Source organism: Nicotiana tomentosiformis, chromosome 4, assembly GCF_000390325.3.
Source record: "Nicotiana tomentosiformis chromosome 4, ASM39032v3, whole genome shotgun sequence".
Taxonomy (NCBI): domain Eukaryota; kingdom Viridiplantae; phylum Streptophyta; class Magnoliopsida; order Solanales; family Solanaceae; genus Nicotiana; species Nicotiana tomentosiformis.
The window spans coordinates 132,548,345-132,576,139 of NC_090815.1; the positions used below are offsets into that span (position 1 = coordinate 132,548,345).

A 27,795-nucleotide genomic window follows, 5' to 3' on the forward strand; every position below is an offset into this window, starting at 1 on the left:
GGCTGCAATTTCAGAGGGGAGCAGCTCAGGCTCGAGAGGTACAAGAAATACCACCCCCCATATTCAGTGTTTTAGCTTCAGAGGTTGCTTAGGGTTTTCTTAAGAAATTTCATTGTAACCTCCGTACTATGGGTATTGTGGATTCCAGTGGGGTTTCCTTCACGACATTCCAGCTTAGAGGAGTGGCCTACCAGTGGTGGAGGGCATACGAGTTGGATAGTCCGGCTGAGGAAGCTTCACTCACTTGGACTCAATAATTAGATATATTCTTGAGGGAGTATGTTATTCAGAGTCTTAGAGATGCATGGCGCATAGAATTTGAGCAGTTGCAGCAGCGTTCTATGACCGTGTCAGAATATGCAGTCCGATTTAGTGATTTGTCTAGGCATGAACCAGCCTTAGTTGCTACTGTTCGAGAGCGGGTTCGTCGATATATTGAGGGGCTCCACCCTAGTATCATATTCAGTATGGACCGAGAATTGGAGATGGACATCACATACAAACAGGTAGTGTCAATTGCAAGGAGATTGGAGGGTATACGAACTCGGGAGAGAGAAATGAGGGAAGCTAAGAGACCTAGGGATTCTGGCATATATAACAGTTCTCGTGCCCCAGCTACAACCCGTCATGGTAGAGGCTATGTTAGTCGTCCTATTCATTCAGCACTTCCAGCTTCCAGCGGTATTCCGGCTACTCCCAGACCTTAGTTTTTATATTATGCACTGCCAGTATCTACTGTACCTCCTGTACTGGGTGCTTTCAGTGGGCAGTCCAGTCGATTATGCCCAAGCTAGTGCCAAGAGTGACGTCCTTCGAGGGCTTGTTTTGAGTGTGATGACACTCGTCATATCATGGGCTTCTCAGGCCATGATCATTGCACCAGTTGCTACTCCACCTACACAGCCAGCTAGAGGTGGTGTCAGACAGGTAAAGGTCACCCTAGAGGGGGAAGTTGGGCCATATATTATGCTCTTCCTGCTAGGACGGAGGTAGTTGCATCTGATTCTGTTATCACGTGTATTATTCTGGTCTGTCATAGAGATGCATCACTCTTATTTGATCTGTGCTCCACTTATTCTTATGTGTCATCTTATTTTGCACCGTATTTGGGTGTATCCTGTGATTCCTTGAGTACTTTTGCTTATGTATCTACACCCATAGGTGAATCTATTATTGTTGACCGTATGTATCGGTCGTGTTTGATTGTTATCAGTGGTTTTGAAACCAGAGCTGATTTATTATTGGTCAGTATGGTGGATTTATATAATATATTGGGCATGGACTGGCTGTCGCCATATCACTCTATCCTTGATTGTCACACCAAGACGGTGACATTGGATATGCCAGTTTTACCGTGGCTAGAGTAGAGAGGTACCTCGAATTGTGTTCCTAGTAAGGTTGTTTCATTTCTTAAGGCTCAACGAATGGTTGAGAAGGGGTGTGATGCGTATTTGGCTTATGTGAGAGATGTTAGTGTTGATACTCCTATCGTGGAGTCAATTCTTGTAGTAAGAGATTTTCATGATGTATTTCCAGTAGATCTTTCGGGTATGCCACCCGATAGGGATATTGACTTTGGCATTGATTTGTTACCGGGCACTCATCCCATTTCTATTCCATCATATCGAATGGCCCCGACAGAATTGAAAGAATTAAAAGAGCAGTTACAGGAGTTACTTGATAAGGGCTTCATTCGGCCCAGTGTATCACCTTGGGGTGCTCCTGTCTTATTTGTGAAAAGGAAAGATGGTCCTATGCGGATGTGTATTGATTACCACCAGTTGAACAAGGTTATAGTGAAGAACAGGTTCCCATTGCCTCGTATTGATGACCTATTTGATCAGTTTCAGGGTGCCAGAGTGTTCTCAAAAAATGATTTGCGGTCAGGATATCATCATTTGAAGATTCGAGAACCTGATATTCCAAAGACTGCCTTCAGGACTCGGTATGGTCATTACGAGTTCCTTGTAATGTCATTTAGACTGACCAACACCCCAGCAACATTTATACATTTGATTAATAGTGTATTTTAACCCTATCTTGACTCCTTCATCATTGTGTTTATTGACGATATTCTGGTGTACTCCCGGAGCCGAGAGGATCATGAACAACACCTGAGGACTGTGCTTCAGACTTTGATAGAAAATAAGTTATATGCAAAATTTTTAAAGTGTGAATTCTGGCTTGATTCGATAGGATTTTTGGGTCATGTGGTAACGAACAAGGGGATCTAGGAAGATCCGAAGAAAATTGAAGCAGTATAGAGTTGGCCCAGACCGTCATCAGCCACTGAGATCCGGAGTTTTCTTGGCTTGGCGGGGTATTATCGCCGATTTGTAGAGGGTTTTTCTTCTATTGCTGCACCTATGACCAAATTAATCAAGAAGGGTGCTCCGTTCAGGTGGACCGAGGAATGTGTTGAGAGCTTTCAAAAGCTCAAGACAGCTTTGACTATAGCCCCAGTATTGGTATTGCCTACAAGTTTAGGGTCTTATACTATATATTGTGATGCGTCGCGCATTGGTCTCAGCGCAGTGTTGATGCAAGACGGTAGGTTGATCGCCTATGCGTCAAGACAATTAAAGGTATATGAGAAGAATTATTCGGCCCACGACCTTAAGTTAGCAGCTAATGTACATGCCTTGAAGATTTGGCGGCATTATTTGTACGATGTCCATTGTGAGGTCTACACCAATCACTGGAGTCTACAACATCTGTTTAAACAGAAGGATCGTAACTTGCGGCAGCGGAGGTGGTTGGAGTTGCTTGAGCATTATGATATCACCATTCTCTATCATCCCGACAAGGCCAATGTAGTTGTCGATGCATGAGTCGTACGATGGAGAGTTTGGGCAGCTTAGCATATTTACCGGCACCAGAGAGGCCTTTAGCCTTATATGTTCAAACCTTGGCCAACTAGTTTGTTAGATTGGATGTCTCCGAGCCAAGCTGAGTTTTGGCTTGTGTGGTTTCTCATTCTTCTCATTATGATCGTATCAGAGAGCGTCAGTATGATGACCCCCATCTGCTTGTCCTTAAGGACACAATTCAGCACGGGGATGCCAAGGAAGTCACTATTAGAGATGACGGTGTATTACGGATACAGGGCAGGCTATGTGTGCCCAATGTAGATGATTTGCATGAGTTGATTATCCAGGAGTCTCACAATTCGCTGTACTCCATTCATACGGGTGTTACAAAGATGTATCAGGACTTGCGATAACACTATTGGTGGAGGCGGATGAAGAAAGACATAGTGGAATATGTAGCTCGGTGCCTAAATTGCCAGCAAGTGAAGTATGAGCATCAACAACCAGGTGGATTGCTTCAAAAGTTTGACATTCCATAATGGAAATGGGAGCGGATCACTATGGATTTCATTGTTGGGCTCCCACGGACTCAGAGCAAGTTCGATGCAGTTTGGGTGATTGTGGATAAATTGACCAAGTCAGCTCATTTCATTCCTGTGGTTACTACTTACTCTTCGGAGCAGTTGGTTTAGGTTTATATTCGCGAGATTATTAGGCTTCATGGAGTACCGGTATCTATCATCTCTGACCGGGGTACGTAGTTTACATCACGGTTCTGGAGAGTCGTACAGTGAGTGTTGGGTACTCGGGTAGCGTTTAGTACAACATTTTGCCCTCAGACGGACGGGCAGTCTGAACGCACTATTCAAATACTGGAGGATATTCTTCGTGCTTGTGTGATATATTTTGGGGGTGCTTGGGATCAGTTTTTGCTACTTGCGGAGTTTTCTTATAACAACAGTTATCAGTCTAGCATTCAAATGGCGTCGTATGAGGCTTTATATGGTAGGAGGTGCCGGTCTTCAATGGGTTGGTTCGAGCCGGGTGAAGCTAGTCTATTGAGTACGGACTTGGTTCAAGATGATTTGGAAAAGGTTAAATTAATTCAAGATCGGCTTCGTACAACCCAATATAGACAAAAGCGTTATGCGGATCGGAAGGTTCATAATGTTGCATTCATGGTTATTGAGCGGGTCTTGCTACGAGTTTCGTCCATGAAGGGTGTTATGAGATTTGGGAAGAAGGGCAAGTTGAGCCGTAGGTATATTGGGCCATTTGAGATTCTTAAAAGAATTGGAGAGGTGGCTTATAGACTTGTACCGCCACCTAATATCTCTGCAGTTCATCCAGTGTTCCATTTTTCCATGCTCCGAAAGTATCACGGCGATCCATCTCATGTGTTAGACTTCAGCTCAGTCCAGTTAGATAAGGATCAATCTTATGTTGAAGAGCCAGTGGCCATTTTGGACAGACAAGTTAGAAATCTAAGATCGAAGAACATTGCTTCAGTAAAAGTAAAGTGGAGGGGTCATCCGGCCGAGGAAGCAACTTGGGAGACCGAGCATGATATGCGCATCCGCTATCCTCATCTTTTCACCACTCCAGGTATAATTCTAAACTCGTTCGAGGACGAACGTTTGTTTAAGCGGGGGAGAATGTAACGACCCAGGCGGTCGTTTTGAGTATTACAACCCCGTCACCCCATTTACTGCTCAATTTATGCTTTACAGAAGTTATGTGACTTGCCAGGGTGATTAGTTTGGGTCCGGTGAGGTTTTGGAATGAATTGGAACACTTAGTTCCAAGGTTTAAAGTTTAAGTTGAAATAGTGACCGGATGTCGACTTATGGGTATACGACCCCAGAATAAAATTTTGATGATTCCAATAGCTCTGTATGGTGATTTTCGACTTTGGAGTGTGTCAGGAAAATTATTTGGAAGTCCGTAGTGGAATTAGGCTTGAAATGGCGAAAGTTGAATATTTGGAAAGTTTGACCGGGGTGTTGACTTTTTGATATCATGGTCGGAATCCAGTTCTGAAAATTTTCATAGCTCCGTTATGTCATTTATAACTTGTGTGCAAAATTTGAGGTCAATCAGACTTGATTTGATAGGTTTCGGCAGCAAATGTAGAAGTTGGAATTTCTAAGTTTCATTAAGCTTGAATTGGAGCATAATTCGTGGTTTTAGCATTGTTTGATGTGATGTAAAGTTTCGACTAAGTTCGTATGATGTTTTAGGACTTGTTGGTATATTTTGTTGAGGTCCCGCGGGCATCGGGTGAGTTTTGGATGGTTAACGGATAGAATTCAGACTTGGAAGAAAATCGGAGAGTTTCTGCCATCTGATGTAACCGCACCTGTGGGCGAAGGAGCGCAGAAGCGAGCTCGCAGGTTCGAGCTGGGATTCACAGAAGCAGAGGGCACAGGTGCGGAAGGAACTTCGCAGGTGCGGACTTGCACCTGCGCGTGGAGGATCGCAGAAGCGGCATTTGTCTTGGGCGCCGCTGGTCTACATAAACGGATATTTTCGAGCAGATGCACACCCGCAGAAGCGGAATTTTGTCCGTAGAAGATGGATTTGCGGCAGAAGCAGCAGCTTGAACGCATAAGCGGAAGTCACAGAAGCGTCTTAATGAGTCGCACGGTGCAAAAGCACTAATCAGAATGTTAAAAACAAAGGATTCCCAAATTTTTGTCATTTCTAACATTTACAACATGGGTTGAGGCAATTTTTGAGCGAGAAATTATGGGAAAACTTGAGGTAAGCCACATGTGATCATTGTTAGTCAATAATATTGGATTCTCATTGAGTATTTCGACTAGATTACATATTTTTGAGGTGAAATTAGAGGATTTGGGCCTAAGGGTTTCAAAATGAGAATTTGAGATTTGGAGGTCAAGTTGATGTCGGATTTTAGTAAAATTTGTATGGTTGGACTCGTGGTTCAATGGGCGTTCGTATTTTGTAAATTTTGTCGGGTTTCAAGACGTGGTCCCCATGGGCAATGTTTGGGTTAAATTTTGGATTTTTTTAGAAAATTTATATTTGCATATGGAATTTATTCCTATAATTGTATTGATTAAATCTAATTAATTATGATTAGATTCGAGCCGATCGGAGTCGAAAAATCGAGGAAATGGCATACTACATGACTGATTGAGCGTGGTTTGAGGTAAGTGACTTGGCTAACCTTGTGTGGGGGAAATTTCCCTTAGGATTGGTATTGATATTAAAATATTGATGTGTTGATAGTCGTGTATACGAGGTGACGAATGTGTACACGGGCTAAATATAGAAGATTTTTTCTTTAAATTGTGTAGATCATTGTTGCATATTAATTAAATTATTTTATTCTATTATATTCATCATCATTAATATATTTTCGTATTTTAAATTTGTCTGACATGTTCCTGCTAAGTGATTTACCTGTTTAGTTGAAACTCTGTTTCTTTTGTTCTGTGCATTATTTGAAGGTTGGATTTCTTAATTTAAATATTCTTAAATTGAAATAATATTTAAATTTAAATATTATTAAATTATTTTATTCTATTATATTCATCATCATTGATTTATATTTGGTAAATTGAAATATTTGAGCACTTGAGGTGCAGATTGTGATATATTGTGATATTGATACGCATGCGGTGGTATAAGGTCTGGGTGTTAAAACGCATGCTGCGAGATAAGGGTGGCTTGATACGCGTGGCTAGTAGGGGAACTACTAGAAGTCATGCAGTGTGAAAAGGGTGGCTAAAACGCGGGATGCTATTTCGGGAAAAATATTTTCTTAATAAAAAATTATATGTGAAGGTTCCTGCGGTGATATAAGGAAATGAGATATTGTAAATTTATTTATGATTTGCGACTACGAAGCGGTACCTCTGGAGTGCCCTTGTTGATATTTCTTTATGGTTGCATTTGCCTTTCATTATTTGTTGTGATTTTTCTTAAAGTTGTAAATTTCTGTTTTCTTTATGCGAGGTATTATTTGCCCTTATTCTGTGTAATTTAATGGTGACATACCACGTACTTGATTCATTCCCATTTTCATTTTTGTTATTATTTTATTGTTAAACTTTTCACTATATCTTTTATTATTCCAGTAGGGCTTGACCTGACCTCGTCACTACTCTACCGAGGTTAGGCTTGGAACTTACTAGGTACCGCTGTGGTGTACTCATACTACGCTTTTGCACATCTTTTTGTGCAGATCCGGGTACTTCTTACCATCCCAAATACCAGTGAGCTACCTATGTACGGAAACTTTGAGGTATATCTGCCAATGTCCGCAGACTCTGGAGTCCCCTTCTATCCTTATTATGTTGCTTCTTTATTTTCTTTAGACTCTGATATATAGAGACATTGAAAAACTATTCTTAGAAGCTTGTGACTTATTTCTACCGGGTTTTGAGAGTTGTAATTTTGTGAATTTGCAGATATATTTATTTCAGATTTCTATTGTTATTCGACATAGGTAGGCTTACCCAGTATTAGAGAATAGGTGCCATCACGGCATCCTACGGAGGGAATTCGGGTCGTGACATCAATGAACCTCCTAATCCTCTCCCTATCAGTGGGAACCAACCAAACTGCATGACGAGCCAACATAGAAAATCTCATCTCATACTGCATCAAAGACATATCATCCTGACGTAACTGCTCAAACTGCCTGCGCAGCTTCTCTCTGCGGCACTGCAGCACAAACTTCTCCAAAAAGAGAACGGAGAACTCCTGCCATGTAAGTGGTACTGAACCAATCGGCCTGCGCCTAACATAAGCTTCACAACAACTGAAGGTTCGGCAGCCTCTCAAAGATAAGTATAGATATCTCCGTACCGATCCGCAAGACTCTACTAATCCTACTTATGACTCGTGAGACCTATGTAACCTAGGCTCTGATACCAACTTGTCACAGACCAAAATCTCACATGTCGTGATGACGCCTATATCAATACTAGGCAAGCCGTCAATATCAATAAACCACCATATCTTTTAAGTTTGAAAAACATAATAGTTAAATTCAACGGAAGAAATCTCATAATACAGATATAATCACTCCCAAAACCGAGTGTCACTGAATACATGAGCATCTAAATGAATACAAAGTCTAACTAATAAAATAATTGTCTGAAAATATAGAATTGTACAATAACTAAACAGGAAGGGAATCAAGTTTGCGGACGTCAAGCAACTACCTTGATAGTCCCCAACAGAAATAACTCCAAAATCTAGCAGCCATCGTATCCGGGAGCACCTGGATCTTCACACGAGGTGTACAGTGTAGTATGAGTACAACCAACTCAATAAGTAACAAGACTAACCTCTGGGCTGAAAGTAGTGACGAGTTCTGCAGGTACAGTCCAGTATAAATAATGGTACAAAAATGTAGGCATGCTTTCAAGTTCAACAGTTAAACTCAGTACAAGTGAAATAGATCAATATTGCATGATATGAGGAATATGACATCTTAGTATAAAGACCTCATATAAATACGGGTCACAAATTATTCGGTCACTCGGTACTGTTTATGGCCAATTCAGCCCAGGGAAATTCCATCACGTATATATACACACATCGACTGACATTCAGTCATTCAGTGTCGTATAAGGCCAATCCAGCCCTGGGGTAATTTATCTCCAAATGTAAATGTTACGGACAAGATCCATGTCTTCGAAAAATGCATCACAATATAAATAAGTAAGCCAAGTTCATCCCGAATATATAATCATCTACGCTTACTAGGGGTGTGTATAGACTCCCAGGGGCTCCTTCATCCCAAGCACTATATAAAGCCGATATGGCCTACTGCGGCGTGCAATCCGATCCCATAATAATAATAAATCCTATAAGGCCTGCTGCGGCGCACATAATAATGATAAAGCCTATAAGGCCTGCTGCGGCGCGCAGCTCGATCCATAAATATCCTCACAATGGATGAATATGACTGAGTATAAAATGTACATTTTTAAAATGTTTAATTTAACAGCAACACGACCCAATTATTTCCAAAATATCGGCACGTAACTTAAACATGATATTTGTTAAGAGCCTCAACTCAATTTCTCTAACACGTGGAAAAACATTTAGATAATAACATGATTCTTTAATTTTTACAACTTCACAGAATTTATTCAAGTTATTTCAATGGTGCACATCCACACGCTCGTCAACTATCGTGTGCGTCACCTCCAAACAATTTATATAACACCAATTCGAGAATTCATACCCTCAAAACGAAGTTTAGAAGTGTTACTTACCTCAAACCGTGTAATTTCTTACTCCGGTATGCCCTTGCCTCGTGAATTGGTCTCCGGAAGCCTCGTATCGAGCTACAATTAATTTGATTCAGTCAATACAAATTATTGGAATTAATTCCATATGAAAATACTAATTTTACAATAAAATCCGAAATTTAACTCAAAAATCGTCTATGGGGTCCACGTCTCGGAACCAGACAGAAGTTACAAAATCTGAAAGCCCATTCAACCACAAATCCAGACATACAATTTTACTAAATTTAGACATCAACTCGACCTCCAAATCCTCCAATCTTATTTTCAAATCTCTAAGTTCAAATCCCGATATATATCTCAAAAACACGTAATCTAGTCAGATTATTCGATGATAATTCAATATTATGAAGTAGAAATGATCACCAGTGACTTACCTCAAGTTTTCCTTGAATTCTCTCTGAAGATCGCCCCAAAAACCGTGCTTGAAGGTCCAAAAATGGCAAAACTCGGAACCCCTTTGTTTTTTACATTCTTCCCAGGATTTTCACACACGCGATGAGTTTTTTTTGCACCTGCAGTCCTCGCACCTGAGGCACAACTCTTGCGCCTACGGTGTCCGCACCTGCGATGATTTCTTCGCGCCTGCGGCATCGCACCCGCAGCATAATTTTTCGCACCCGCGGTGCCTGACCAGCCCATGCATTTTTCGATTCTGCGACTAATTCCTTGCATCCGCGAGCTCGCACCTGCGACCCTTTTTCGTGCACGTGCGATCACACCAGATGCCCAGCTGCTTCGGCTCCTCCTCCAAATCCAATTACCACCCGTTACGCATCCGAAACTCACCCGAGGCCCTCGGGACCCCGTCCGAACATACCAAAAAGTTCCATAACATAACACGGACCTACTCGAGGTCTCAAATCATATCAAACAATATCAAAACAATGAATCGCACCTCAAATAAAAAATCTATGAACTTTGAACTTTCAAATTCTATTTCTTGTGCCGAACTAAATCAAATCAATCCGGAATGACTTCAAATTTTGCACACAAGTTATAAATGACATAATGAAGCTATTCCAATTTCCAGAATCATATTTCGACCTCAATATCAAAAAGTCAACCCCCCGGTCAAACTTCCCAAATATTCAACTTTCGGCATTTCAAGCCTAATTCCACTACAGACCTCCAAATACTTTTCCGGACATGCTTCTAAGTCCAAAATCACCATACAGAGCTATTGGAATCATCAAAACTCTATTTCGGGGTCGTTTACACATAAGTCACCATCCGGTCAACTATTTTAACTTAAGTTCCACCATGTAATTTATTCTTCCAAGCTAACTCCGAAATATCTTAAAATCAAAACCGATAATTCACACAAGTCATAATACCTCGTAGGAAGTTATTCAAGACTTCAAATAGTTGAAAGGAGCGTGAATACTCAAAACTACCGGTCGGGTCGTTACAATCTCCCCCACTTAAACATATGTTCGTCCTCGAACGTGCCAAGAGCTGTTCTTAAGCCTTTAAATCATTGTTCCTCCTTACCATGAACATACCTGGGGTGATCCCACATCACCCTATTCTATATAGGCATGACAACCTAACACAACTGAAAATTATTAATTTAACCTTAGGCCAAAACTTTGGACTTCAATTTCCAACATTCAGAATTTCTTTTCAAGACCTGAATCTCACATCTACACGCTGTATGAGTTTGAACACGCTGTACCAAGCCATAACCGTAACCCTAGATATAATCGCATAACATACTACACAACTCGCTTACTTGTTGCACCATTTCTGATCACAATAACTACTCAAACCAAGTAAGTACTAGTATAAAACCCCGCATTCAACAGTACTTCAATCCAAAACCTCCGTACACTACCAATGATGAAAGAAACAATCAACAATTCATAACCTCTTACCAGATCAACAAGCCATGGAGCTCTCTCGCCCCAACCAGAACCACAATCCTCTCTTAAGCCTACTTTCAATATTATCCTCCCAATATACCGGAATCAAACCTGATAGTATCCATTCTAGGTCCAATGACCTTATACTATTAAACACAAATATCCTATTGACATGCCATACCAATACAATTCAATCCACAACTGTGCAACCTTGTACCCAAAATAGAAGATGTCTCAAAGTAGAGACCTGTTTTGTAAGTTCAATAAGCACCACCACAACTTTAATGTTATAAGATCATTATATATAGTTGAACCAAGACACATAAATTTAATAACAGTAACCAGCTCTTCTAGAGTTCCCATTAGCATCATTCGCACGGATAACTCACGTGCTATAGTATCAATATCTGGACCCACACGGATAACTCACATGCCAATAATATCAGTATATGGATTCGCACGGACAACTCATGTGCCAATAACATAATTCGCCTGGCATGGTCATAGGCCTCCAGTCCAAGCATATCATAGAGGAGAAATCAAATAAGTACACATGTATATGATAAATGAAACAAGATTCACATACTCCTGGACTGGTATAAATAGCACGCCATAGTGTAAGCATGTGCAAAGTCTGCTATCACACTTCCAATCGACAATTGTTTTTTAAAGCAAAATTAGTAACTGCCCCGTTTATTTAGGGAATCATCTTCTTTGTAACCTCAAGTATAGCCCAGATAGTTCTCAACAAAGGTACGAATACAGAAAACATTATAACTTTACGCTTAACAATCAACTCTAGGAATATAATAGCCTAAGTATTCTTTCGAGTATAAATACCTGCCCCGATGCCTGCACATTGGCTCAAACCTCACATATATGCACACTTATAGCGCATATCTATCACAAATAATTAATGCAACTAGTGCCTCCACCGAGTTTTAAATAAAATAGTAGCCTCAAATAGGCCGCAACCCTAAACAATATACTTTTGATAGCTCCAGTCTCCAAATTCATTGAACACATGAATCACCGTAACTCATCCCAACTCTAGCGCTAAAATGACTAACATACCTTCCATTCACGAAAATTCCATAAGGAATACTTTCATAATTCTTTCGTGCCACATAGCAATAATTTGAATATCAGCAGTCTATCAACCATGTGAGTACCGCAATACTAATTAAAGATCCGTGAGTCAAAATACAATGCGCCTTCTGAAATACGCACCCTTCTCATACAACACCAAGTAGTAGTAGTAGTAGTAGTAGTAGTAGTAGTAGTAGTAGTAGTAGTAGTAGTAGTAGTAGTAGTAGTAGTAGTAGTAGTAGTAGTAGTAGTAGTAGTAGTAGTAGTAGTAGTAGTAGTAGTAGTAGTAGTAGTAGTAGTAGTAGTAGTAGTAGTAGTAGTAGTAGTAGTAGTAGTAGTAGTAGTAGTAGTAGTAGTAGTAGTAGTAGTAGTAGTAGTAGTCTAAGGACGTTTCATTAACCTTCATGATACTCTGAAATATAAAATCCATAATGATATACAAAAATGCCACAAGTCTCGACACCATCCAACTTAAATCTCAGATTTTAGCCATAAACAAATCCGCCAAAAATTCTCAATTGTTACATATTAATCTCAAATCCATTAGAACTTTCTCGAGAGTCACCCCCTTTGTTCAATCCACATTACACCGCCCAAATGGGCCAAAATACACGTGCCCCATTAGCACAACACTCAAAGAAGTAATTCTACTTTAATACCACCTATCAAATTCATACTTCGTGCGCACTACATCATTCACAAATAACAACTCACTCATCCCAAAATTTTCATATACTCATAAAGCGCAATATAACCCTGTATCCAGAAATTTCCTTGCTCGAGTCATTCTCGAACTCCGCCTCTGCAAGTCATCACTGATTTCCAAGTATACTTCAGACCAAAATAAAATATTTTACACACAACCATGAATTAAATTGTCAATAGCAGGCTCTCCCACTTGGCTCAAAACCATAGATTAAAATACTTGATAACTCACAATACCCATACTTTATTACTGCCTTAATACCGCAGTCAGTTCAACAAAAATTCTTCTCAAGCTCAAGACACACCAACCATAGAATACCTCAATCATCTGCTAATCTCGCATTCATTCTCTTAACACTCAAGTCAACTTTCTCAACCAGATTCAAATTCAAGTCTCAACACATACACCCCGCTGGCAGAAAAGAAACTCTCTATTCAAATCATAAGAAACACATTAACATAAATTACTCCGTAGGAGATAACCCATCTGCTTAGTCTCAAATTGGCATCTTGTTATACCCTTTCGCAGCCACAATTACTATGAAATCACTTAATCTTTATGAGTCCAAACTCATTAACCACACACGAGAATTTAATTTATCCCAAAATTTAACAACGTGAAAGATCTTTCAAAACATTCACACTCGAGATTATACGTCACATCAAAATGAAAATAAAGCACCCAATGACCTTCCTTTACATTTCAAGGAAACAATTCTTGTCATATTCAAATCATCTTAACACATCCCGCAGTTACATCATACTCATCACAAAGCCATTCCACCGCACATAGAGCCACAAATTTCACTCGTAAGGACATTACCGTACATATGAGTCCAAATGTACAGGTTACAACTGAAGCTATAGAGTCTAAGCTGCGGTCTAAACCTGGCCTCAAGTCCTCCAGTCTGGCCCATTATCAAAACACATAATACATATCACAAATCTCGTTCATGGAATCACAAGCCGGTGATGCACAACTAATACTGAGCGCTCATATGCGCATACGAAATGCGTGGAAGGAATTCAAAGAGTTATGTTTCAAGATGAATCAATTATGCATGATAGAATACAAGAAAGTGAAATTTTCCTAAGGGTTCGGTAGCCTCTCGAAGATAAGTACAGACGTCTCTGTACTGATCCGCTAGATTCTACTAAACCTGCTCATGACTCGTGAGACCTATGTCACCTAAAGCTTTGATACCAACTTGTCACGACCCAAAATCTCAACTTTCGTAATGGCGCCTATCTAAATACTAGGCAAGCCGAAAACCTCAATAATCCACCATATCTTTTAAATTTGAAAACAAAATAATTAAATTCAGCGGAAGAAATATCACAATTTCAAATATAACACTCCCAAAATCCCGTGTCACTGAGTACATGAGCATCTAATATGAATACAATATTTGACTGATAAAAATCACTGTCTGAAAATATAGAACAGTACAATAACTGAAGGAAAGAGAGATAAGGTCAACGGATGCCAAACAACTACCTTGATAGTCTCCAACTGATAGTACTCTGAAATCTAACAATCTTTGTGTCCAAAAGTACCTGGATCTGCACACGAGGTGCAGAGTGTAGTATTAGTACAACTAACTCAATAAGTAACAAGACTAACCTCTGGACTGAAAGAAATAATGAGCTCCGCAGATACAGTCCAGTATAAATAATGGTACAGAAATGTAGGCATGCTTTCAAATTCAGCAGTTAAACTTAGTACAAGTGAAATAGATCAATACTGCATGATATGAGGCATATAACATCTTAGTAGAAAGACCACATGTAAATACTGGTCATAAATTATCCGGTCACTCGGTACTATTTATGTCCAATCCAGCCCAGGGGTGTTCAAACCCGTATATATTTATATACATCGACTGACAGTTAGTCACTCAGTACCGTATAAGGCCAATCCAGTCATGGGATAATTTATCCCTAAATATAAATGATACGGACAAGATCCATGTCCAGACAACTCATTATAATACAAATAAGTAAGGCAAGTCCATGCCCTGGAAAAATCCATCCCAAATATATATATAAGCAATAAGTAAGGCAAGTCCATGCCCTAGGAAGTCCATCCCGAATATGGATGATCATCTACGCTCACTAGGGTTGTGTACAGACTCCGGAGGGGCTCATTCAGCCCAAGCATAATACAAAGCCAATATTGCCTACTACAAGTGAGCAGTCCCGATCCGTATAATAACAAAGCCTATAAGGCCTGCTGCAGGCGGGCAACCCCAATCATAAAATAGTAAAGCCTATAAAGACTGCTGCAGGACGGCAGCCCCGATCCATAAAATAGTAAACCCTATAAGGTTTGCTGCAGGCGGGCAGCCCCGATCCATAAAATAGTAAACCCTATAAGGCCTGCTGCAGGCGGGCAACCCCGATCCATATAATAATGATGTATAAAGCCATTATGGCCTGCTGCATTGCGCAGCTCAATCCCAGAAATATCCTCACAATAGACAATTATTACTGAATATGAAATGTATATTTTTGAACAATTAATTCAACAACAACACAACCCCATGGGTCCCAAAATATTGGCATGTATCCTAAACATAATCTTTAATAGGAGCCTCAACTCAATTTCTCTAACTCGTGGAGAATGTTCAGATAATAACACGATTCATTAATTTTACAACTGCACAGGATTTATTCAAGACATAATTTATATGGTACACGTCCACATGCTCGTCACCTATCGTGTATGTCACCTCCAAATAATTTATATCATACCAACTTCGGGGATTCATACCCTCAGAACCAAGTTTAGAAGTGTTACATACCTCAAATCGTGTAATCCTTTGTCTCGTGAATTGGCCTCCAAACGCCTCAAATCTAGCCATAATTAATTTGATTGAGTCGATACAATTTATTGGAAATAATTCCATAAGAAAATACTAATTTCCCATAAAATCTAAAATTTAGCTCAAAATTTGCCCGTGGGGTCCACGTCTTGGAACCCGACAAAAGTTATAAAATACTGAAACTCATTCAACCACGAGTCTAACCATACTAATTTTACCAAAATCCGACCTCAACTCGACCTCCAAATCTTCAAATCTTATTTTCAAATCTCTAAGTTCAAACCCCCGATTTACACCTCAAAAACATGTAATCTAGTCGGATTATTCAATGATAATTCAATATTATGAAGTAGAAATGATCACAAGTGACTTACCTCAAGTTTCCCTTGAATTCTCTCTCAAAATCGCCCCAAAAACGGGCTTGAAGGTGCAAAAATGGCAAAACTCAGAACCCCTTTATTTTTAACATTCTGCCCAGGATTTTCGCGCTCGCGATGATTTTTTTCGCACCTGTGGTCCTCACACCCGCGGCATAACTCTCGTGCCTACGGTATCCGCAACTGCGATGATTTCTTCGCGCCTGCGGCTTCGCATCTGTGATGGATATCTTCGCGCCTGCGGCAAAATTTTTCGCACCCGCGGTGCCTGGCTAGCCCATGCATTTTCCGCTTCCGCAACTAATTCCTCGCATCCGCGAGCTAGCACCTATGGCCTTTTTTTGCGCATGTGCGATCACACCAGATGCCCAGTTGCTTCAGCTCCTCCTTCAAATTCAAATTCGATCCGTTATGCATCCGAAACTCACCCTCGGTCCTCGGGACCCTGTCCGAACATATCAAAAAGTTCCATAACATAACACGGACGAACAACATCAAAATGATGAATCGCACCTCAAATCAAAAATATATGAACTTTGAACTTTCAAATTCTATATCTTGTGCCGAAACATATCAAATCAATCCGGAATGACTTTAAATTTTGCACACAAGTCATAAATGACATAACGAAGCCATTCCAATTTTCAGAATCAGATTTAGACCTCGATATCAAAAAGTCAACCCCCCGATCAAACTTCTCAAAAATTCAACTTTCGGCATTTTAAGCCTAATTCCACTACGGACCTTCAAAAAAATTTTCGAACACGCTCCTAAGTCCAAAATCACCATACGTAGCTATTGGAATCATCAAAACTCTATCCCGGGGTTGTTTACACATAAATCACCATCCGGTCAACTATTTCAACTTAAGCTTTCAACATGAAATTTATTCTTCCAAGCTAACTCCGAAATACCTTAAAACCAGAACCGACAATTCACACTTTTAGTCATAATACCTCGTAGAAAGTTATTCTAGACTTCAAATAATTGAAAAGAGCGTAAATACTCAAAATGACCGATCGAATCGTTACATGCTGCCACCACCCTCAAAAATAGATTGGAAAAAAGGAACACAAAGGTCGCTCCAAGAAAGTGAAAGAAAAGAAACACAGGGGCTGAGGGCTCACCAGACCAACTATACGTTATGGCAATATCGATTAACAATCAATCAACTACGTCCGATCACAAATTAGTCAGGTCGGCTATAGCATTCTTTGTTACCACTCTTTGTTTCAGCTATATTAAGGACATTTCTTTTCAAAACCAAATAAGTAGTATTTTAAGTCAAGTAGGGATTATTTATAACACTAGTCTTAGGGTACGCGCTTTGCGTGTGTATCCTATTTCAATGAATATATAATTTTAAAAAATAATATGACTATTATTAAATAAAATATTTGAGTTATTGAACAAAAATTAAAAAATATTAGCTCTTAATAATAAATGTTGATCCAATTTAGCTAGTTCACTAAATAAAGAAATCTTGTCCAATAAAAGTCAGTTATGTCATATTCTGATTTATGAGAACTTTGGGAATATATTATGAAATTATTATTATTTTGTTACGTAATACTGAAAATAAGTAACAAATTAATACTATAATATAACTAATTTTGCTCAACTTTTTTAATTTCTACCACCGCTGATGCTCTTCTTATGGAAACAAATTTGTGTAACTTAAGAGTTTGATCAACTTGAAAAAATAACTTCACTAACATGAGATTTTGAAAAAGAATTAAATTGGATTCTTTTGCTAATTAATTAATTCAAAGTGTTGATTATTTATTATTAACATTAAAAGAATAATTGTTTTTGCATTGGGGATTTTTAATTTTATAATAATAGGGAAAATATAGATAGTTTTTTATCTTCTTATGTAATATTTAAAAAATATATTTGATAATTAAAATATTTATTAAGTATAAATATCTCACTATCCCTTAAAATTCTAAGTTATTACCTATAAAAAGAATGAATGCCTAAACATATTTCAAAGGGAATTGCCGTAAGAAAATAGAAGGAAAAGAAAACATATTCCTAGTTCTCGAAGACTATATTTATTTTGAAATTCTAAGTATTAAACTTTATACTAGTTTGAAAAGGAAAGATTTCATAACCAGAATTTTAGTTATGAGTCTTATATATTTTAAATAAGGAAAGATTTAATAAATAATATTTTATTTGATTTGAAAGTTCTACATATTAGGAAAATATTTAAATTACTATTTTGTCCAGTGTGAACCCTATTTTAAAAGGGTAATAAATGCGAACAACATATCGCTAAAGACTTTCGTGATTTTACTATAATACAGATAAGAGATTCTTTAAATCTCACGATTATCTCAGTTCAAGTTCCTAACCACTTTGAAAAGACTCCTCACAAACACCAGACCCAATGTAAGTGCAACAAAAAACTAATCCTTAAACCTGGACTATATAATGGAAATTTTGTGCTAAAATACAAAAATCTCACACATCAGATCACGTCATAGGCAACAGAGAGAATGCCAATTAGAATGTCTTCGATTACAAATGTCTTCGATTAAACCATGCAATGAAGAAAAGTGCAGTCAACAGAACAAGGACACAAGAACTCACCAGACCCTCAAATGCCTTTTGGATCAAGCACCAAGACTAATAAAAACTGAATCTTTCCGAGAAGTTTTACCACATAAGTTCTTGTCGACCTGAAAAGAAAATTTTCAAACTAAGGGAAAAACATTTAGTGTGTAGCAAATGCAAAAGTAGGACCAAAATCTTCACAATCTAAAACTAAAAGGAATTTGGGTTTACAAATTCTTCATGAAAAGGGAAAAAGACTAAATTAGACAACTGGGAAAACAAAACTAAAGCTAAACCCTAGAACAATTTCAACCTAAAAATGTTCTCAAAATAGGAAAATGAAAACCTAGTCAAGAATTGGATTACAGTAAGCCTAAAATGCGTAAAGTTCATATTTTTCTAACATATAAAACAAGAAATAGCACAAAAAAGATTGAATTAAACACTATATTGTAATTATGCAGCAAAACAATAAAGGAAAACACAATCACAGAAAGCAAAATATACTCGGAAAAAATTTCAACAATAATTGAGGTAACTAATAACTTTAAAAAAAGAAAAGACATGAACTTTACCTTGATTAGTTGGTTCAAAATAATTGGAAAACCCCCTAATTGAGAGCTTCACTTTGGAATCCCAAAAGCTCAAAGTTTTGCTTCTGCCTCCCAAAACAACTTGCTATATTTCTAATTGCTGGTAACTCTAAAACTCCTTTTCTGCTCTTATTCGAATTATTTAAAAACTAATTTTAGTGTACGTGCGTTGCATGTGTGCCGCGTCAATTGATAAATATACTAATATAAAACAATATTGTAAAGTAGAAATTTATATATATATATATATATATATATATATATATATATATATATATATATATATATATATATATATATATATATATATATATATATATAATGCAACATTTGCTTAATGAAATGATTTTTACAATTAAAATCTTGGGAATTTAACTTGGGTTACAAACTTAAAGAATTTGTCAAGTTGATTTCAAAGTCGTAAAATCCAACATGGAATTACTCTATGTTGGAATAGTTTGTGCTTTTATACAAAGTGTTGGATATATAAAGAAATAATTCAAGAGTTTTTATGTATAAAAATATTCCTAAAATTACTAAGTAAAAAAGGTAAAAATACATTCCTAAAATTTCTAAACTAAATAAAAAAAACATATTAATTGATCCCAAATTATAAATGTTAGGAAGATAATTGAATAATATATTAATTGATTCGAAGTCCTAAATATTAGGAAAATTACTAAATGGTTGTTTTATCTAATATAAAATTTATTTCTAAAAGGTAAAAAAGACGAACGACATTTCTCTAAGGGGCTTCGTACTATAATATAATATAGTTATTGAACAAAAATTAAAGAAAAAACTATAAGTTCTTAAATATGATGAACGTTGATCTCATTTAGCTAGTTAGCTCGATACATAAATGATATAAGATCTTTAAAAAAATAACTAATATTAGAGCTAATACTTTATAAAAGATAACTTAAATATAGGAAGTTATAATTTATTGAAATAATTATGAAAAGAGAGAAAAACAATAACGATAACATTTTTAATACCTTTTTTTCTTATGTTGTTATATTCTTGTTATTTCGGGTTTGTATTTTTAACATACTATGACTGATTTTTCTCTATTTTATTATTTCTTTCACTATCAATACTCTTTCTGTGAAAACGAATTTATGTACCTTAAAAATTTTATCTACTTGAATCCTAAGTAAATAAAGTAAACTTGTTTTTGGCGAATAATAGGTAAAAGATTTGTATATAAGAAAAATAAATTATGTATTATACCAATTAACATTTGAGTAAATGTAACATTTTATTCTTTAAAATGAATAAATGGCTATTATTATAGTGTTGATGTCACGACCCAAACTCTCTCCGTATAACGTCGTAACAACACCTAGTCTCTACGACTAGGTAAGCCTAACAAATTGCGGAAATAACGATACGAAAGTAAAACTTGGCAACTAACAGCAGTGGCTAACTGGATAACTAGTAACAATGCCGCTCGGCATGTACAATAACCAATACTCTATAATACACAGTCTTCCCGAAACCCGGAACATCGTAAGTCACAAGCTACAAAAGGAAACTAGTATCTTTATACACCAGAGTCTAACAAAAGAAGTACGGAAGATAAATGACAAAGGAGAGATGTAACGACCCTGCCGGTCGTTTCGGGAGTTATAGCCCCGTTTCCCCCATTTCTGCTTCTTTATGTGTTATTCAGTTGTATCATGTTATACCGGTTTAGTTTGTTTGGGTCCAGAGTAGTTTCGGAGTGGAATGAGAGACTTAGTCTCATATTTAGAAGTTTAAGTTGGAAAGTCAACTGAATATTGACCTATGCGTAAACAATCTGGGATTTGAATTTTTATGGTTCCATTAGCTCCGTTAGGCGATTTTGGATTTATGAGTGTGTCCGGAATGTAGTTGGAGGTGCGTAGTGGAATTAGGCTTGAATTGGCAAAAGTTAGAAATTTGGCGATTTCGGTCAGTAGTGAAAAATTTGATATCGGGGTCGGAATAAAATTTCGAAAGTTGGAGTAGGTTTGTAGTATCACTTGTGACGTGTGTGCAAACTTTGAGGTCATTCGGACGTGGTTTGGTTGGTTTCGGCATCGATTGTCGAATTTGAAAGTTTAGAACTTCTTAGGCTTGAATCCGAGGGTAATTTGGTAATTTGATATTGTTTTGAGTGATTCGAAGGATCGACTAATTTTGTATGTTGATATATAACTTGTTGGTATTTTTGGTTGAGGTCCTGAGGGCCTCGGGGTGATCCGGGTGGTTAACAGATTTTTTTGAAGTTGGAAAATGCAGCTGAAGCTGCTGCTACTGATATTTCCGCACCTGCGGAGGGGAGAACCGCAGGTGCGAGATCGTAGGTGCGGGCAGTGCTGGGCTAGGTAGGATGCGCAGGTGCGAGTTGGCCAATTTCCGCTGAAGCGGAATGTGAGTGCGCAGGTGCGCGATCCGTCCGTAGATGCGAAACCTGGGATGCTAAGTGAGTTCCGTACCTACGATGGATTTTTCGCAGGTGCGGTGGCGCAGGTGCGAGAATTGGTCTGCATGTGCGAAAGGCCTTGGCAGAAAATATAAAAAGGAGACTTTGCGGATTTTGGTCCATTTCTCACCATTTTCGGTAGGTTTTAAAGCTTTTGGGAGTGATTTTGAAGAGGGATTCAAGGGGATACCAGTGAGGTAAGTTGCATGAGCCCTAATACTCGTATATATAATGCTTTTCCGTTGTTTAATCATGTAATTGGTGGAAATCAGGGGTGCAAATGAGGGGTATGAAACCCTGGATTTAGTATCATTTACTATTTTGAGGTGACACACATGCTATGTGACGGGCATGTGGACGTGCACCATTGGGGATTGTGACTTGGTCCGTCTCGTTGCAACTGTAAAGTTGCATATTTTGTTGAAACTATATGATACTTATGAGTTTTATAAATGTGTTTCTGTAAATTGGGCGGAATGTCATATTTGGGCCTTGTGCTAGTGCTGCTTGGACCCTTAGGGGCCTTTTTCTTACTACCTTCTCACTGTTTTTTGATTAAAAATATATACTCAGTCATGGTTATACATGTTTACTGCATAACTCAGTTTTATTACTCTGTTTTGATGAATATAAATGTTGTTTTGGATTGAGTACCCTGTTTTTACTGAGAGCCCGAGTTACTTGAGAGGTTTATGACTGAGGGAGGCCGAGGGCCTGATTTGTGAGGATATTTATGGGATCGGGTTGCACGCCGCAACATGTTTGATATAGGCTGAGGGCCTGATTTATTTATGCCATGATTTGACTTGATGTAGCGCTTAGAGAAAGGAGGCCCTCCGGAGTCTATACACACCCCCAGTAAGCGCAGGTACCTACTAAGTGCGAGTGTCGAGTGCCGAGTGCTGAGTGATTGGGAGGCATGAGTGATTGTGAGGTATGCCCGAGAGACATGAGTGATTGTGAGGTATGCTTGAGAGGAATGCGTGATTGTGAGGTATGCTTGAGAGGAATGCATGATTGTGAGGTTTGCCTGAGGGGCCGTATAGGAGTGATGTTGCTAGAGGGGCTGATTATGATTTCATCTTTTTTTGTCACCTTTGCATTGAGCCTTTATTTGAAAAACTGTTGAAAAATATCTTTAAATTATTTTTACTGGAACTGGGTTTAAACGAGATGATTTGATTCCAACCCCGATTGTTTTTAAAGCATGTTGTATTTTACCGAGATTTCATGATATGAACTTTATATGCTTTATTGCTCGTCACTACTGCTTAGTCTTTATTTATTGTTGTTACTTAATTTGTTGGCGTATTCACGTTACTCCCTGCACCTTGTGTGCAGATCCAGGTATAGCTAGATACGGTAGCGGCTGTTGACTACTCCGATTGCAGATTTTCTCGGGGATAGCAAGGAAGCTGCCTGGCGATCGCAGCCCTGCTCTTCTCCCTCTTATCTTCCTTTAATTGTAATTAGCTATTTTCCAGACTATGTTAGTCTCGGTATTGTCAGACAAGTTGTAGTAGATGCTCATGACTAGTGACACCCCGATGTCGGGGTTTTCTTTTTCGTACTTGTGTTTTGATCTGAACTCCTTTACGAAGGTTTTTATGTTAAATAGAATTAAGATTATCCTTGAAATGAAAATATCGGTTTGTTTTGGAAAATGAGTCTGCTTGCCTAGTTCCACGATAAGCGCCACCACGACAGGGTTAGTTTGGGTCGTGACAAGTTGGTATCAGAGCCTAGGTTACATAGGTCTCACGAGTCATGAGCGGGTTTAGTAGAGTCTTGCGGATCGGTACGGAGACGTCAGTACTTATTTTTGAGAGGCTACAGAACCCCTAGGAAACTCCACATCCTTGAATTCTTGTCATGCAAATCTGTTAATTCTAGTAACTAAACATCTGTTGTTTCATTCTCTCACAGATGGTGAGGACGTGTACTACCGGCCAGGAGGGCCAGTCACCAGTACCACAGCCAGGGCCGCGAGAGGCCGAGGCCGCGGTAGAGGCCATGGTAGGGGTATAGGTGCAGCCCGTACAACAACTGGGGTAGTACATGTAAATCCCCTAATAGTCCCAGATCAGGACCAGGTTCCAGTTGTTGATGCACCAGCTCAAGCACGACCTGTGCCTATTGTGATTCCATGCCTTTAAGAGGCCCTAGCTTAGATTCTGACAGCATGTACTGGCCTTGCTCATACGGTCTCTATCTCGACGACAATAGCCACTTCTCAGGCCGGGGGAGGCACATGCACTTAGACTCCCATCACTCGCACACCCGAGCAGGTTGTTCAGGGACTCCACACACCAAGGGCACCACCAGCCCAGCCGGTTGCAGCTGCTCAGGATTATGTGGTTCCTACTATGCTTGAGGATGATCAACATAGGTTGGAGAGGTTTGGGAGACTCCAACCACCACCTTTCAGTGGCACAGAGACAGAGGATGCCTAAGACTTCTTGGACAGATGTCAGAGGATACTCCGTAAAACTAGTATTCTAGAGACTTGTGGGGTCTCATTCACTACAATTTTATTTTCTGGGGCTGCACTCAGATGGTAGGAGACTTACGAGAGGCGTAGGCCTGTTGGCGCAACACCCCTTAATTGGCAGCAGCTCTCCGTGGTCTTTTTGGAGAAGTTCGTGCCTCAGTCCCGTAGAGAGGATTTGCGTAGATAGTTTAAGCAGCTTCATCAGGGTGATATGTCTGTGACACAGTATGAGATGCGTTTCTCCGAGTTGGGCCATCATGAGATCTGGTTGGTTCCCACAGACCGAGAGAGGATTAGCAGGTTTATAGATGGCCTCGGTTTTCAGCTTCGGTTGCTTATGACCAGAGAGAGGGTGTCTGGTGCTACCTTTGATAAGGTTGTCGACATTGCTAGGAAGATTGATATGGTTCGCGGTCAGGAGAGGGTTGCGGATTCAACGGTGCTCCTTTTGGGGGTCCGTTTCAGCACGGTAGAGGTCGTCATTTCAGACAAGCTTAGTCAGCTTGGCCATTTTACCATGGTGCATCATCTGGCCATGGTTCTCACAGTTCTTATCAGGGCCACTCATCACTCGGTGCCCTTACAGCTCAGAGTTCATCCCGTGATCCACCAGTTTAGGGCTCCTTCATGCCAAGTTCTTCTACCAGTTATCCTGGTGCTAGGGGTTCCTTTCAATTCCTGCCACCAGCATTAGGGTTTTGAGTGTGGGGAGTTTGGCCATATGTGGAGGTAGTGTCCTCGCCATCATGGAGGTCTATCTCAGTAGAGGAGTCATACATAGACTTTAGCACTAGTTACTTCACCACCCGCCCAGTCAGCTCGGGGTAGAGGTCAGTCAGCTAGGGGTGTCTCTAGATAGGGAGGCAGATCAGGAGGTGGTCAGGCCCGTTTCTATGTCCTCCCTGCCAGACAAGATGCTATTGCTTTAGATGCTATGATTACAAGTATTGTATCAGTTTGTCACAGAGATGCCTCCATATTTTTTGACCCTGGTTCCACGTATTCATATGTTTCCTCGTATTTCACCCATTTTTTGGATATGCCCCGTGAGTCTTTAATTTCATCGGTTTATGTATCTAGTTATGTGGGCAACACTATTGTTGTGGACCGCGTATATCGGTCATGTGTGGTGACTATTGGGGGTCTGGAGACCCAAGTGGACTTTTTGCTGCTCAATATGGTTGACGTTGATGTGATATCAGGTATGGATTGGTTATCTCCATGGCATGCTGTTCTAGATTGTCATGCTAAGACCGTGACCTTGGCGATGCCGAGATTTTCGAGGGTTGAGTGGAGCGATTCTGTAGATTTTGTACCAAGTAGGGTGATTTCATATTTGAAGGCTCAGCGTATGGTTGAGAAGGGTTGCCTATCTTATTTGGCTTTTGTGAGGGATGTTAGTACATAGACTCCTACCATTGATTCTGTTCCGATGGTAGGTGATCTTCCGGATGTGTTTCCTGCAGACCTACCAGGCATGCCGCCTGATAGGGATATTGACTTTGGTATTGATTTAGTGCCGGGCGCTCAGCCCATTTCTATTCCACCATATCATATGGCATCGGCGGAGCTGAAGGAATTGAATTACAGCTTCAGGAACTCCTTAATAATATGTTTATTCAGCCTAGTGTGTCACCTTGGGGTGCACCGGTTCTATTTGTAAAGAAGAAGGATGGTTCCATGAGAATGTGCATTGATTACAGGCAGTTGCACAAGGTCACATTCAAGAACAATTATCCTTTGCCTCGTATTGATGATTTATTTGACCAGCTTCAGGGAGCGAGGGTGTTCTCCAAGATTGATTTGAGGTCCGGTTATCACCAGCTGAAGATTCGGGATTCATATATTCTTAAGACAACTTTATTACGAATTCTTAATGATGTATTTTTGGCTAACCAATACCCCAACAATGTTCATGCATTTGATGAACAGTGTATTCCATCCCTATTTGGACTCATTCATTGTTGTATTCATTGATGACATCTTGGTGTATTCTCGTAGCTAGGAGGAACATGCTTAGCATTTGAGGATTGTATTACAGAGATTGAGGGAGGAGAAGCTTTATGAAAAGTTCTCCAAGTGTGAGTTTTGGCTCGGTTCAGTAGTATTCTTGGGGCACGTGGTGTCCAGTGAAGGTATTCAGGTGGATCCGAAGAAGAAAGAGGCGGTGCAGAGTTGGCCTAGACCGTCCTCAGCCACGGATATTAGGAGCTTTATTTGTTTGGCGGGTTATTATTGTCGCTTTGTGGAGGATTTTTCATCTACTACTCCTCCTTTGAACAAATTGACCCAAAAGGGTGCTCCATTCAGGTGGTCGGATGAATGTGAGGAGAGCTTTCAAAAGCTCAAGACTGCCTTGACCACAACTCCAGTGTTAGTTCTGCCATCAACTTCAGGTTCTTACATTATGTATTGTGATGCCTCGAGGGTAGGTATTGGTTGTGTTATGATGCAGGAGGGTAGGGTGATTGCCTAAGCCTCGCGCCAGTTGAAGACCCATAAGAAGAACTATCTTGTCCATAATCTTGAGTTAGCAGCCATTGTTCACGCCTTGAAGATTTGGCGTCGTTATTTGTATGGGGTTCATTGTGAGATCTATAAAAATCACTGGAGTCTGCAACATCTATCTAAGTAGAAGGATCTTAATTTGCATCAGCGGAGATGGTTGGAGCTTCTTAAGGACTATAATATCACTATTTTGTACCATCCGGGTAATGCCAATGTGGTGGCCGATGCTTTGGGTCATCGGGCGGAGAGTTTAGCATATCTTCCAGCAACAGGGAGACCTTTGGCATTAGATGTTCATGCCTTAGCGGACAAGATTGCGAGAATGGATATTTCAGAGCCGAGTCGGGTGTTGGCTTGTGTGGTCTCCAAATCTTCTCTTTATGACCGTATCAGGGAGCGTCAGTATGATGACCCCCACTTGCTTCGGAAGTTGATTCTTGAGGAGGCCCACAGCTCACGGTATTCCATCCATCCGGGTGCCGTGAAGATGTACCAGGATTTGAGACAACACTATTGGTGGAGGCGGATGAAGAAGGATATAGTTGGGTTTGTAGCTAGGTGACTCAATTATCAGCAGGTTAAGTATGAACATCAGAGAGCGAGTGTCTTGCTTCAGAGATTAGAGATCCCAGAGTGGAAGTGGGAGTGGATCACCATGGACTTCGTAGTTGGGCTCCAACAGACTTCGAGAAAGTTCGATGCTATTTGGTTAATTGTGGATTGGCTGACCAAGTCCACGCACTTCATTCCAGTTGGTACTACTTATACTTTAGAGTGGTTGGCGGAGGTTTACATCCAAGAGATTGTTCGCCTGCATGGTGTCCCAGTTTACATCATTTCAGATAGAGGTACTCAATTCACATCGCAGTTTTAGAGGGCCGTGCAGCGAGAGTTGGGTACTCGGGTTGAGTTGAGCACAACGTTTCACCCTCATACTGACAGGAAGTATGAGCGCACTATTCAAATATTGGAGGACATGTTGCGCGCTTGTATCATTGACTTTGGGGGTTCATGGGATCAGTTTCTGCCACTCGTGGAGTTTGCATGTAAAAACAGTTATCAGTCGAGTATTAAGATGTCTCTGTGCAAGGTTTTATATGGGAGGAGGTGTAGATCTTCAGTTGGATGGTTTGAGCTGGGTGAGGCTAAGCTCTTTAGTACAGACTTGGTCCAGGATGCATTAGATAAAGTGAAATTGATTCAAGAGCGGCTTCGCATTGCGTAG

The 27,795-nt window shown here is 39.7% G+C and overlaps 1 protein-coding gene across 1 annotated transcript; it reads left to right on the top strand.

The window, feature by feature from the left end:
• Positions 1 to 341: 341 nt before the first annotated feature.
• LOC138910537 (uncharacterized) lies at positions 342 to 27,795 on the top strand. Its single transcript, XM_070201779.1, has 7 exons — positions 342 to 681; positions 764 to 927; positions 1,416 to 1,807; positions 3,772 to 4,324; positions 24,289 to 24,501; positions 25,686 to 25,870; positions 27,513 to 27,795. The coding sequence occupies exons 1-7, from the start codon at positions 342 to 344 to the stop codon at positions 27,793 to 27,795; spliced, it is 2,130 nt and encodes a 709-aa protein (XP_070057880.1).

Bases quoted from the DNA above. Each gene is read 5' to 3' on its own strand.
- LOC138910537 (XM_070201779.1), top strand. From the start codon at position 342: ATGACCGTGTCAGAATATGCAGTCCGATTTAGTGATTTGTCTAGGCAT. The intron at 1,808-3,771 runs GTTCCCATTGCC...TTATAACAACAG, and splicing joins AAGGTTATAGTGAAGAACAG to TTATCAGTCTAGCATTCAAA. The intron at 25,871-27,512 runs GTCCGGTTATCA...TCATACTGACAG, and splicing joins TTCTCCAAGATTGATTTGAG to GAAGTATGAGCGCACTATTC.